At 40.4% G+C, this 14,877-nt stretch overlaps 1 protein-coding gene across 3 annotated transcripts; it reads right to left on the reverse strand.

Moving 5' to 3' along the window:
* Positions 1-770: 770 nt before the first annotated feature.
* Positions 771-14,268, reverse strand: tmem154 (transmembrane protein 154). Of its 3 annotated transcripts, XM_050045214.1 has the most exons (9): positions 14,005-14,265; positions 13,031-13,171; positions 8,784-8,852; positions 8,504-8,566; positions 7,919-8,101; positions 6,737-6,791; positions 5,393-5,469; positions 4,457-4,502; positions 771-1,973 (listed from the first exon to the last, which is right to left on the reverse strand). In XM_050045214.1, the coding sequence occupies exons 1-8, from the start codon at positions 14,099-14,101 to the stop codon at positions 4,471-4,473; spliced, it is 717 nt and encodes a 238-aa protein (XP_049901171.1). In that variant the 5' UTR covers positions 14,102-14,265; the 3' UTR covers positions 771-1,973; positions 4,457-4,470. The 3 variants fall into 3 exon arrangements, with proteins under 3 accessions (XP_049901171.1, XP_049901172.1, XP_049901174.1); XM_050045215.1 differs by lacking the exon at positions 4,457-4,502 and having other exon boundaries at positions 14,005-14,268; XM_050045217.1 differs by lacking the exon at positions 8,504-8,566 and having other exon boundaries at positions 14,005-14,263.
* Positions 14,269-14,877: the final 609 nt, after the last annotated feature.

A 14,877-nucleotide genomic window follows, 5' to 3' on the forward strand; every position in this document is an offset into this window, starting at 1 on the left:
AATGTAGAGACTGTAGGCAAACCCCGGAGATCTTGCCTCCAGAAGAAGAGCCCTGATTTCCGGTTGTAGGCTGTTTGTTGTCCGCGTGGTATTGACCAATCACGTTTGAGCCGGCTGCAGTTGTTGCCAGGTTAAACAGTCCGTGCGGTGAACTAACGAGGCGGAACATAATTGGCGTCACTGCAAACTCTGAATCCATCGCAATGGTTCAGCATATTTACTTATATATAAACAGAAGTCGGAAACGGAAATTCGCCTCCTCCGCCCAAATCAAACCAGAATGCCAAAAAATTGGGGGTCTGCCCCCAGAGGCTGTATCGCCATCTGCCGGAAGTCAGACGCCGAATACAGCCGATGGGTTCCGAGAATGCTGGGAACATAGATCTCTGGAACATAGGACCCTAAGAACACAGGGCCCTAGGAATATAAAGGACCCTGGGAACATAGGACTCTGAGAATATAGGAACCTGGCAACAGAGGATCCTGAGAACATAGTACCTTGGGAATATATAGGACGTGGGAACGTAGGACCCTGGGAACATAGGACTCTGTGAACATTGGACCTTAGGAATATATAGGACCATATATAAGACCCTGGAAGCTTAGGACCCTGGTAACATAGGGTACTGGCAACATAGAACTCATCCTCTGGAAACCATTAATATCCATACAAAATATCATGGTGATCCATCCAATAGAGATATTTCAGTCTGAAACACAGCGGAGGACTGGCCGACACTGCCATCCCAGGAGCCACGCTGGCATCATGATTTTATCACAAGGTTTTATTCATTGAAATTTATTCAAAGCTTCATTAGCAATACAACAAAATTACGGCCTTGTATGAAATATTTACAAAAGGCAACCCTTGAAAATAACATCTTTTGGTATACTGTATTCTCATATTTACAGTGCAAGATTCTGCAAAATACTGACTGACACATTTAGAAAGTTGCACTCACATTAATTAAAATCAGTGTCATGACTTAGATTAGATTAGATTCAACACTTTAAAGCCAAAACTGGAAACAAAACATCTGAACAGCATTTGTAGACATAAAGTATTCAGTCAGAGAGTTATTATCCACTGCATGGTGAGATGAAAATCTTATCAGTAGGAGCTTTTAGAAAGCTGTTTCAGTGACGAGTAATAATTTATCACAAGACACAGAAACAGACTGATTTCACACTTTGAGATTTCATTCTCTGAATAAAAACCACTTTCTCTGTGAGTCCTAACCAGCTCTGCACAGGCATGAAAAGGAGTGGCCTCCTCTGTCATGCATGCCTGCAGTCTTCAACAGGATATTTCCCCATTAAAACCTGCAGCTGGAGGGAGTCACACAGTGTAATACAACAAAGAGGCTTTGAGCTAAAGAGACGCCATCAGCAGAAACTATGAGCAGTCATATCTGCGAGGGGTGGAGAGGAGTATCAGCCTAATGCGCTTTAAGATGACCATGTTCTCTTTTAACACTATGAATCTGTACAAAAGGGAATGTTTGGTATACTGCACAGTGTTGTAGGTTTAACCTTAATACTTTTCTTTCTGTTTCATTGAGGCAGAAAATACTGTGCATTTACCCGGATTATAACCACTTACTGCTCGACAGTTCAACAATACAATCAAAGAAGGCGAGGCATGACCTTAAAAAATCCACGAAAGGCACAAAACTGATCAAAGATCCAGTGTTTTAACAAGTTTAAGTCCAATTGTTGTTCATTGCTGTCCACTGAAAACTTTCAAGGAGAATGACAGCCAAGAGTTGTGATGATGTATTCATGTTTCTGGCTGATTAAAAATGAAAGTAATGTTTGCTTGTGTCCTTAAAGTGTTGTTTCCTGGCAGTCAAATTATTTCCCGTGGTCACAGATGTTGCTGGATTTATTTACAAAGGTCAGAACATCCAAGTTGGCATCAATGCATCACTGACTGCGTGTCCTTTCATGCAGGGAGAGCGTCCTTTGTTAACCTGCAGAAATCATAGGAGAGAGAGGTGACAATGTCAGAGAGTCAGAGAGACACAGAAGGACGGAGGTCAGTCCTCTATAATCTCTGAACTCTGGTGACACGAGTCAGGAGAGGTCCAGGAGTCAATTTAGAGGGGTTTTTTTTTGGCTGACTTTTGACTTCATTAAAGGTCCAGTGTGTAGGATTTAGGGGAATATATTAGCAGGAAGGGAATATAATACAAGTGTGTTTTCAGGTGGTGTATAATCACCTGAAAATAAAAATTGTCGTGTTGCTGTTACCTTAAAATGAGCTGTTAATATCTACATATGGAGTAGGTCCTCTTCCATGGCCATGTTACAGCGCCATGTTTAGCCCAGGACACACAAACCAAACACTGGCTCCAGATAGGGCCATTTATGTTTTTCCATCGGCCACCATATTTAGCAGCCTCTCCGCGATGAGCAGTGTTGGAGAAACACTGATTTGTAACGTGAAACTGCTTTATTCAGTGTTTTTACTGGTTTTAATCACCTGCTCCATTTGTTTTGGAGAGGAAGAGACCTCTGTGGTTAATCTGACTCCCAGTAAAAACCTCCTGAACAACAGACACTGAAGGAATCCCAACCAGGAGGAGTTTCAGGTGGTTGCAATCTGCAGTCCTCACCACTAGATGTCATTAAATCCCCCTAAATCTTACACACTGAACCTTTAAGTTACATATAGTGTTGGAGTTCGGTAGTAGAGCGCTATTCTGTGTTTTTTTTTCTTTTAAGAATGCAGTATTTAAGGTCCGGTGTGTAGGATTAAGTGGCATCTAGCAGTGAGGTTGCAGAACTGAAACCTCTCCCTATACCAAGCATGTCGGACAACTACAAAACTGAGGACCTGCCCCGGGTGTGGATATAAACGGCTCATTCTGAGATGGCAAAAACACATAGATTCCTATTTTCAGGTGATTATAAATAAATGAATACATGGTTATGAATAATAAATGACATTTCTGCCAGTACATGCCCCGTAATCCTACAAACTGGACCTTTAAAGCCAGAGTATTGCACAGTTGAATTATTGCACTGATTATTGTACAGTTGAGTCAGTATTGCAGTTGAGCGGTTTGATCCTCTGCTCCTCCAGTCCACATGCCAAAGAATCCTTGAGCAAGATACTGAACCACAAATTGCCCCTGATGGCTGTTCCATTGGTGTGTGAGTGTGTTAAAAACTGAATAGCAGGTGGCACCATGTATGGTAGCTTTGGCCACCAGTGTATGAATGTGTGTGTGTGAATGGGTGAATGTGACTTGTAGAGTAAAAGGTGCTTAGAGTGGTCAGATGACTAGAAAGGCGCTATACAAGTAGTTCATTTACTTTTTAGAGTAGGTCTATTTTAGAGCATCTTTTTCAAGCGCAAAGTAATTGGCAGGTTTCAAAATTTGCTTTTGAATCAGCTTCAACAACATTTTACATGCTGCCTTTTTTCAATTTGCCCAAGTTGCTGTGGAAATTCACAGTTGTGACAAACATGGCAGAGCTGTTGCAGAGAGCACAGCCACAGCAGCACTAACATCGCATTTACTTTTCTATTGAGATCTCTTTTGTAACCTAATGTGTACAGAGGGCCTCCTCATTGAATGAAAGTACCCTCTAACCCTTGCACAGCTTTCAGAAATAAAATCCTGGGAAAAAGCCGTGTGTAAATGATGTTGGTCAACAGTCAGCAGAGTGGACCTTGACCTCGCCTTCCCAGCCTTTCCAGTAAGGAGACTATCCTGGGGTTAAGTTGCGCCACACTTCCATGCATGCCTGGTGTAATCACTAGCAGGTGTTAGCAATGCTTGTGCTTTCAAACAGCACCATGTGTAATGACGAAAGGGTCACAGTTCATCAGTCGTAGCCGTACTGAAACCAGCTGGTGCGTCACAACAAACACAGGCTGGCAGAGACAAGGAAACTGTTTGGAAAAGCCTGAGTCAACTGTTGATCTGTATTGTGTTAGCATGATTGTGTAACGAGGTGGATGTAATAGGTCAGTCATAATGTCTCAACGTGTATACTGTACAACAGATATTTACACTATTGTTTTCAGCATTTCCATGATGAGATACTTCTTTAGACGTAGGCTGTATTCACACCTGCAGGAATGTTGCTTAATAAATAATTGCTCATGCTGTGACACATTGTTTCTGGCTGTGACACAGTGACTGCTACGATTTAGAAATCAGCGTTGCCAAATAAACTTTCACGGTTCACAGAGGAGCAGGACAGCAAAGAGCAAAGCTAATATATACTTGTGCACTTTATTTTACGCATTTAAATTAGTTTTGATGTCTAAAAACATTTTAGAGTTTAGTGATTAAAAATGACACATTTACGGACATTTTATGACTAAAAGTGTTATTTTTTTATAAGGCTCTGGGAATAGCTCTCTGATGATGAGCGGATGAATGACAACAAACAAAATAAAATCTGTATGTGTTCATAAACTGGACATAAGCATGCTCACCACCATCAGTAGATTCATGCAAGCATGGAGTCCTTTGCAGTTTCACCTACAACAAACAAACCAATGAACAAACAGGAGTCGTAACAATTAAAGCAACAGTGACCTCTGCTGGACAAACTACTCCAACTACTCTCACTGTCAGCAATGGTTTCTCCCTTTCCCTCCTTTCCCAGTTTTTTTTTCTGGTTTTACCATCAAAGCAGACAGTTACACACAAATAATGATATATTTAGCAGTTCAATGAGAACAACAGGAACATCTTGTCAACAATAACTATAACAGTCTTACCACCCTTTCACTGTTACACTTCCCCAAACACTATATTCGCAAAATAAGAAGTACTCATATTTTTTTTAATCAAGTGAAAGTAGCAATGCCTCAGTGTAAAAAAACTGTTATATGTAAAAGTCCTGTATTAAAAATCTGACTTAAATAAAAGTACAAATGTCTTTAAAATAAAATTAAGGAACCAGTAGTAACTCATCATGCAAAAGGCACATTTCAGAATAATGTAAATTATCTTATTATATTATAATTACTGATGCAATAAAGTGGACAACGCTTTGATACTTTGGCTGGTATTAAGGGTCCTCCACAAGAATACTTAACAGTTAATTTCCTGCACACTGGTGTTTTTGCTGTTTCTGCATCAATTTATGGTGTAAATGTTTTTATTTTGTTTTGGATGTGTCCCTTGCATCCCCCCAAAATCTACACATATGAACAAATACAATATAAAGGAAAAAAGAGAGAATAAACTGTGACATTTGAATGGCTGCTAGGCTTTGACACATTTCTCAGAGAGATTCAACACTATTCTGCAGAAAAACGACACATTTTCGAACAGATTTATGAGGCACATATCCTCACATCACCTCATACTTCTACTTTTTTTTTTTTTTTTTAATTCCTACAGCTTCATTTAAAGACACCTACCGTCCGTTTTCATCCATTGGTCTAACTCTTCCATTTCCAGCTCCAACACAGAGGGCACATCTTCTTCAAACATGGGCCTGGAGGATACAAAGTGTGACACAAATACCATGTTTGTGAACATTCTGTTCAGCATCATAACGCAAACACGTGAGCAGCTAACCCGGAGCGGGGCCCTTTCCTGCAGCCCAGAGCAGGCGAATTCTAACATCTTTCATGAGGAGGATCTTTATCATTTCAAACACACAATAAAACTCAAAGGAGCATATTACAACACTGGACACAGATAATTGCACTGAGCAGTAATGTTCCTGCTTGGCTCATAGACTTTACATTGTGATGATGTCATGTCACAGATATAAAACCACCATAGCTAAAAAAAATCATGATAGAAAGAGTCATAACTGACCTTGTTCGCAGCTGGAAGTGTCCTGTCAACAGTTATATGGACGTGTCTTTTATAATGGTGGTCTATCGGAAAATGCTTTTTGGGCCGCAAGGGATTTTTCTGCTGCAATACCGCGAGTGACCACTGGGAAAAATTGTCTGCAAGGCTGAACGGTGTGTCTGGGGGCCATGGGCAAATAGTGACAACCATCTTTTATCTACTCCCTTGAATGCCCTTGTTGGAGGAAGTATAGTAAAGCTGTATGGGACTGTGGTTTTGTTATTCATTAGTTTCTTTCACAGTCATTTTGGTGCTAACCTAGCCGTTAGCTATAAGCATTGCTAATACAAGTATTTTATTCTTTTTACTTCCTGTACTTCTTTTGATGACCTAATGTTGACTTTTTATCAGTGATAGAGTTTTGTGAATCCCATTTGTTGTTATTGTAGGATATTATTTTTACAGCACCTGTGATCTGACTGATTTTATTGTGTTTTGTCCGACACTGTTTTCAGAGTGTCTTCAATCTTTATTGGATGTGTTTGTTAGCTTTGTGCATCACTCTGCACCTACACACATAGTGACAACAGAGGAATACATGCAGAGGTCTCGAGGCAAACGTCATTTGTTCAACTCAGAGGATCAAGAACTGATATGATGTTTGAGATTCTGCAGATATTCAAAGTAGCAGTGGAGAAAGATATGTAACCACACGATATAACTTGTGTTGACTCGCTTGTAAATAACTCTCACTCCTGTATGCATATGAAACCCAAAGCTTCTCTGCACAATAGGTCGTGTTTTTCAAACAGGAAATAACACACTGATGGTTTTCTCTTTCCAAACATCTGATATTAAAATACTGAACATTTCTTTTACAATTTAACATTTTACACAGTTGCCAATAGTCCATCAAATTAGCAGCTGCTGGGAAAAATTTTTTTTTTCTTAACACTTACATTGGCACCTTCTCTGTGCTGGACCCGTCCAAATAGGGATCCTCTTTTCTCAGCTCTGTGAGAAGAGAACACCGTTCAGTCATCTTTGTTATGATATGAAAATGGCAAAAAACATGACAGTAATCAAATATATTTTTATTCTAGCAGATCCAAACGCCAAATAAATTTTGTTTTTTAGCAGTTACATTTATAAGAAACACTGATAAAAGCTAAGTTTTTTACCAATATCTGTTCAATCACAAGAATGCGATCAGACTTACCGTCAGTTCCTCTAAATTTCACATAATGTCCCCATTTAACTGTCACTGTCATCTGCCACACAGAAATTTCAGCTAAAAATTTAACGATTTTAGTCGACGGATGTCACGATATTTTACTTTAAAGAGAATAGAATAACAATAGAATAGTTCCAACTCATGTCTTTTAATGCTTTTAATGTGAAAAACCAAAGACGATTCACCACCATAGCAGTGGCGCCCTGAAGAGGAGGGCCAGTGGGGGCCATGGCACCCCTGATACATTTGCTGTATTGCAAAAATTATTGGATGCTGACATTACTGTCTTTAAGAGGATGTAACATGCTCATTTTTTAAGCTATAGTGCAAAGGAAGTGGTATCTTTTGAAACTAGACAACTGGTAACAACCAGGTTGGCATAGTTTGACAGGAAGGGGATGAATGCAAACTTAAGCTTAATTTTGACGAGGATACAACTGGCATGGCTGTTTTCAAAGCTGAACTCTCACCTCAAAACGAATGAAATTCGACCCACGAGTCTCCCCTAAACTTGAGGAGGCTTGTTCCCTGTTAATGTGTTTTTCCCCTACGATCCTTAAAATTACAGATGTATATTTGTCTTCTTAAGGAGAAGATACATAATAGATACAACACACATTAAAACAAGATGTTGTGAAACTCAAAATGGTAACTGTGCTGGTATTAGTCTGATAACATCTGAAAGTTAGGGACATTACCTTAATATTAACATGGTTTTAAACTAGCTTATACTTCACAGCATAACTGAACTACTGAAATTTAGTTATGGCTCTTGGTTTTGGTTTGCAACCCCAGGATTTTCAATGACTCCATCTGAAAATCTCTGCAAATAGAACAAAAAAACATTTGTAATGGCCACCAGTGGGCAAGTGGGACAATATGGGTTTTGTTTTGTTGTTGGACATACCTTGATTTCTTGCTTTTTCATTCCACCTGCGGTTGATGAAAATACCGCAGACTATCATGCCGATAATTAAGACCACCAGAACCACAGGGATCAGGATGATGATGAGACTCAAACCTTCTTCCCCTCCTTTTTGTGAAATGTCCCCAGGACCCATAGAGTAAGGCGGTGTTGCATCTGTACGGACTGCAGAGGCAAGGCAACAATAATCGGTCAGTCATTGCCCTTTAGATTTGTACAAAAAAATGTATCCTGACTCCTGCTGCATTTTATAAGGTAAGATAAGAGAAGATAAGATAATCCTTTATTCGTCCACAGCAGGGGAACAGAAGGATAGTGCAAACAGGAAGCATCAGTAGAAAAAAATACTGAGCAGTATATAAGCACGTAGAATAAGCAAACCGTATAAAAACACAACGCAATATAATAAGGAAGCAACAAAAAGAAGCAGAATATAAGAAAGAGACAGACATCGCTGATTTTTTATTGTCCTGTTATTTAGTCTAATGATCGATCTTTACATGTACAGTGAACTAGACACGAATTAGCACTGTGCTGGTATGTTAGGCCACGGTTGGTCTGACATACCATCATCAAGGGCGGGGAGGCTCCTTATTCCTGAGCCATGATCGTCTTCTATGGGACTTTCAACTGGAAACAACAGTAGAGGAGAGAATCGACGACTTTACTGAAACATGTCCGTGAATAACCTTTCTTGTTTTTCTCCACTCCACCAAGAAGTGACATGAAATCACATCAGGATATCAACTGTTGAGCAGCTGGATAAAATGTGAGAGACTCTTCCTGTGTATAGATGGAGGTTTTTCAGCAAAAACAGGATCACGCAGAACAAAAGTTGTGGACTTACTGTTCTCAACTGGGAGGGAGGGGTCGGGTGCCACTGTTGGAGAGTCATCTGTAGTAGCTGGAGTTGTTTCTACAAACAGAGAGAGATGCACGTCATCATGATGACAGTACTTACAGTGAGTAACACTCATGAGGTTTGTGAATCAGTCCATTACACATGGCCCAAAGTATGTGGACACCCGAGCATTATGTACTAGTTGAGCATCTTCTTCTAAAACCATGTGCATCACAGTAATATGCTGCTAGAACAGCTTCAACTCCTCTAAAAAAGAGGTTTCCAAACTTTTTTGTGTCCAAGGCACACCGACGGGAGAGCCAAAATCTCAAGGCACATCTGTATTTATATCTGTGCACAATAGCCTCTATGACATGTGTTATTTAAACTTTATAAAATTACATCAAAGTACCAGTAACACATCCATTTAAACAGGAAATAATGTAATGTGAGATAATGTGATGTGTCACACACTTAGAATTCCCACAGGCAAAAGACAAGAAATAGGTTCCTGTGTAGGCTTTTTAAAATTAAATTAAATTAAATTAAATCACATGAAATTAAATTAAATTAAATTAAATTAAATTAAATGTCTTTACATCTTTATTAGGAAATGGGTGTGCACTACATACTGATACAGTCAATTGAAAAATCATTCATAACTTCTTGTTTAGGCCCATACTGCAATGTGTGGTTATCACAAAATCCCATGGCACACCAGTGCACCATTTGAGAAACACTGCTCTAAAAAATAGACTTCACAACCAGTTATAACTCGTAGAAAGTCTCTTCAGTTATTCTAAGTGGGTAGGTTCAAATGCAATAAAGGAAGTGAACCTCAACAACATGTTTAGTCCAGAATGAGGAGCTGAAAGTGTCTCAGAGTTAGTTAGTCTCATCAAAGGAACCAGGGGTTGAACACAAAACTACCATCTGTGTCTGTATCTCTGTATGTCACAAAAACATCAGTATTTCTATCTAGCTAATAAAAGACTGACAAAGCTTGTGACAATAGCTCACTGGGCCGTATGACATAACTTTAAAAATAGGCTTTGCATGCAGTGGGAGGTCTAGATACAGATAAAGTTAGTCTAAATCGCCTTTGAAGGCAAAGATTACTGAGAAAATGCTAATGTTTTTCTTCTCTGTTCAAAGCAAATTATCTGTGCATATCCCAATCATGTTTTTGTATTCGTCTACACCCCTAAAAAGGAACCAGTGCCCCTTAACCAACCACCACCCAGCCTACTGACTGCAGCCCCCTCACAGGTTGTCCCCTCGACCTGTGGTGGGAATTCTACATGTTTAGACTTGATATACTTACATGTGACTAACAAAAACATTAAAAAAAGAAAAAAGAAATGACAGGTGGGGCAGGTGTCAGTGCTTATACGATACCTTACATTGTTTTTTCCATTTAACAAAGGTATATCAGTGTTTAAAAGGTCCTTTACCCTACTGAATTAAAACAGAACATTTTGAAGTCTCTTGATTTACATCTGTGATTATCTGATCAATCAGATTGTGGCTACGCCTGGATCAGGGGTCGTTGGAGTCCATGGCCAGAAAATGTGAGCACCAAAGACTTCACTTCCTGCATTTTGGTGAATCTTTATGCACCAATTTGTCCCTTTTTTGCATTTATTTATGGTGGAAATGTCTTTAATTTTATCCAAGTGAAAGTCCTCTGCTACTTTCATAACATCCGAGGGTACAAAAGGAGCTGTCCTATATCAGGGGTGTCAAACATACAGCTGGGGGGCCAGAACCAGCCAGCCAAAGGGTCCAATGTGGCCCACTGGATGACCTTGCCCACCTAATACTGATGAGGTGGGCAAGTTAAACACTGAGTCACTTTCTTCGTGTAAAACGCTGCTTCCAGGGGCGAAAATCCCATTTCATAGTTGGGGGGGACAATAAACAGTAAAATTTTAGAGAATAATTCCAGGACTGCACGTCCCTCATGTTTGTTTCACTGACAGGTGGAGAGCCTACAGACAGGTACCCATTAGCTACGAGCCGCTCCGCCGCTGACTGCTCTTGTCCTGTCCTCTCCCTCTTCTTTCTCTCCTGTCCTCTCTGACTATCATTAAACTCTGAGCTTAATCATTAGCTTTTAGCTTAGCAGCACTCATAATTGAGTAGGCTTTTGAACAATGCAGGAGAAATGTTGCAGACAGTTTATATTATCAGCCTGGGCCTGTGGCTTGTTGTAACAGTAAATGGGATGTGTTGTAACTTGTGTAAGTTAAACTGTGTCTGTGTGAGTGAACATCTTACCCTGCGATGCGCGATGTGGGCAGCGGTTCCAGCCACACGCAGCTACTGCTGCCAGCCCCGCCCGTTGGAAAGAGTGTGGGATATACCACTACTAGGAATGGGAGGGGGGGACTAAATCTTTTAAGATTTAAATAGCACATTATTGCGCTTTTATAATGAGCACCGCTTACATTGTGCTTTTAATAAATACTACTGCATCGTTCAAAAATTATTAATTGTGTCTCAAATGATTCTAGGGGGGTACAGCTTTACTGAAGGGGGAGTCATGTCCCCCCTGCCCCCCCGGGATTTCCGCCCCTGGCTGCTTCAGAGGCTTTTCCTCCCTGACCAGAATACAGTTCTTTTCTTTCACTTTAGTTTGATGTGGTGATGTCAGGACTGTGACACAGGAATGGAAATGTATAGAAAAATGCACATGTAATGACAGTGAGTAGTAGTCTGTGGGAAAACAGAAATATTGTTGAAACTGCATTTAGTCTTGTGAAGACATCACTGTCTGGTTGTCATCTGTTTTGTAAACGGATTAGTGTTTTTAAAATGTACTTTTTTTTAGAAATAAAACAAGGGCCGTAAGGTAGTTACAATGGGCCCCAGTGCACGCTAGTCAGAGGGGCCCTATTACTGTACGCCCTAGTTACAAGTTATGAAGCGCACACACACACACACACACACACACACACACACACACACACACACACAGAGTTTTAGGTGTATATACATTTTAGCAACAGTGTGTCTAACTGCAGCTTTTACGTTACATCCACTGGCAGATACTTGATATTGGACACATTAACATACATATTACACAGCAATCATCATTACATTTCTGTATAAGACAAATTTGCAAAAGAAAATAGTAAATTATGAGTTTAACTTGATAGTTTTTTATTGGTAAATTATAGTTTTTTAAATAGTTTATGTAGAATAAGTTTATAATTTGTTATAGATTGACACTGTTTTACAAAACCAGAAAACCATGATGGAGATGGGTTTGCCTTATTTAGGGCATGTATAGAAAATAGCACCATTTTTGTTTTAATGTGAGTTCTTCTTTGAACACGGGCGTATTTCCAGGTGGCAGTCCGGCCCCTCCACCCCATGGGCCCCAGTGCAACCGCACTGCCTGCACTGCCTATATTTACGCCCCTGGTATTTGGCATGTGTCCTAAAAAGACTTTGACACCCCTGCTCTATATATTGAGGGGGACGTGTCCCCTGCATCACCGCAAGATCTACACCTATGTCATTATGAACCTGGCTCTATGCAGGAGGCGTGTCGCCATGTTGGAACAGGAAAGAGGGTTCCGAAAAACTGTTGCCTCGAAGTTGTAGTGCACAACATCGTTGTTCCATGTAGCATCCTCCTTACATGTGAAATCAATACCAATGTGACCTGTCTTGTCACAGTTGGTCTAAAGATGTTGTTTCCAGGAGTTGAAACAAAGTCGGGCCAAAAAAAAGCTTTTAAATATGCCGCCACTTCTTCCTGGAGCAACGCACAAATCTACTTGATACTGTCAGGGTTGCATGTTGGCTGTCTCTCTCTTCCACATTTCCCCTCTATCTACCAACTACTGCATCACACAAAGGCAGAAAAAAGAAATTGTCAAAACAACTACCACTGGTGAGTCCAAGTCAGTTTCATAGAATCTGGACAGCAGCCATCTTGTTTAATGTGTTTGCTTCTACATTTATTGAGATTTGTATACAGCTTTGGGATCCAATATGTTTTCATGCATCATATCTGAATATTGTTTACTTTTACAGCGTGTGACAGTTGTCTTGGCCTGTTGTTTGTGTTGTGTTTATTGTTGCAACAATGTTTTATGCTGCCCTCTGGACCATCGGTCTCTATGAGAGGATATTTTTATATTTATTTTGTTTAAATAAAGAGAAATCTAATTCAAAAAACATTAAAGCAACCCAAGTGTCCACATAGTTCTGGCCACATAGTGTTTCATTATTTCTCTCACCTGAGATCTCTGTATCACCATCACCACCACCATCAGCTCCTGGGTCTTGTTGTACTACTTCTGCTTCTACTGCCTCCTCTTCCTGTATCTCAGTTGCTTCTGCTTCATCAGCAGCAGTTGTATCTCCGTTGTCACACAACACTGCAACCCAACACCTCTCATTACTTTATATCACCGTGCTGTCATGTCATTGCAAAGGGACAGTGGAGCTTTAAAGGAAACCATGTGAGGTGTTCACATCAAAAGTGAAACACACACGTGTGACTGAAGACTGTTAAGTCTGCGGGGATTTCACCAGCTTAGTTTCTGAAACAGCATCTGCATAACTGTCAGCCTGATCACACAGGAACTCGAGACTTCCGCGTGCATGATTTCGAGCGGTTGCTCCAAAAATCAAAACTGTTGCAAAATGCACCTAGTGGACAGCGTGGAGGAGGAGGTGGAGATATTCAACATGTTGAGCAATTTGTTCCCGACAGAGCTTCGTCACGTTGTAAAAGATTTCACTTTGTGAGAGAAAGTTCCTCTTGCTCTAGAATATTACTAGATTTTAAACAAAAGAGGAATGGCAAGCTCTTAAAATACTGAAAGACTACAGTGTGTTTTGCTTTAAAATGTCCCTTAGGCTGTTGTTAGCTTTAATAAACTTAGAGAACAGTTTAATTTGAAATGCAGACGAGATTAAGTTTCTAAATGTGTCAGAGTTTTGAAAGAAACAATGAATTAAAGCGAGATAAGGCCAAACTGCTACTACTTCGAGAACCTCAGGCCTTACTATTTAATCTACGTGCTCTGTATTAGTGATAGAATAACAAAAGCTCTTATGTATTCACAGTATTAACAATAAACAATCTCTACTTTCAGTAGAGACGTTACACTCACAGTCACAAAGTCAGAAACACAAAGACTTAAGCACTGAAGAGAAAGCAGGGAGGAGACAGGAGTTCACAGAGTAAAGAAACTAATCTTCTTACCTGTCTTTGTAAGAGCGGCCAGCAGCAGCAGCAGCAGCAGCAACAGGGGGGTCTTTACTCGGGGCCCTCTCATGCTACCAGTCCCAGACGCAAACATAGTGCCATTGTGTGCCTGCTTCCTTTTCTACTGTCACAGCATCACACTTCCTGATCTGACTTAACATATTAAATGGAAGGAAAAGAAAAAAAAAAGACACACACCCTCAGACTCACTCAGATAACTCACTCGGATGTGATGCAATAGACTGTGTGCTTGTCGCCACAAGTCTGACGGCTCCTCAGCTGCAGTACAATCACATTCCTGGCAGCTAGGTATGCAGCCCTACAGAGCGAGGGGGAAGCTGAACAAACTTTAAAAATAATTTGTGTGTGTGAGCTCAGTGAGGGCCAGCTGCTCTGGTGTCTCCTGAGAGAACAGCAAACGCGTTGAGCTTTAAATAACTCCGAGGCTGTAAGAATAGCTGAATATTTGTTTGTGGAAGTGTCTTGATATGAGCTCAGACGGGATCATCGGTCACACTTTGTGGTAAAAGACTGATCATGAATTTGAGGGTCATGCTGTTGTGATTATCTATGGATGGAGGCTGCTGGCCTACTTTGAAAACACATGAACTTTTCTTCATCTGAAGAGGAGAAACATGGTGGTAGCAGGTTACAACATGATAGACGGAGCTTGTGGTAACTGTGGCTATTATCAATACATCACAGATGGCATTAAAACGCGATGCATGCCACTTCCTCTCAATACTGGTTGTCAGTTATCACAGGCTGGAGAGACGATTGGGCAACATTTGATGGTTCTTATACAAGAGAAAAACCAGGCCAAAGGTTAAGTAACCCAGGACATTATGTGATCTGAACAAAAATCACTTC

This window comes from Epinephelus moara, chromosome 5, assembly GCF_006386435.1.
Source record: "Epinephelus moara isolate mb chromosome 5, YSFRI_EMoa_1.0, whole genome shotgun sequence".
Lineage (NCBI taxonomy): Eukaryota > Metazoa > Chordata > Actinopteri > Perciformes > Serranidae > Epinephelus > Epinephelus moara.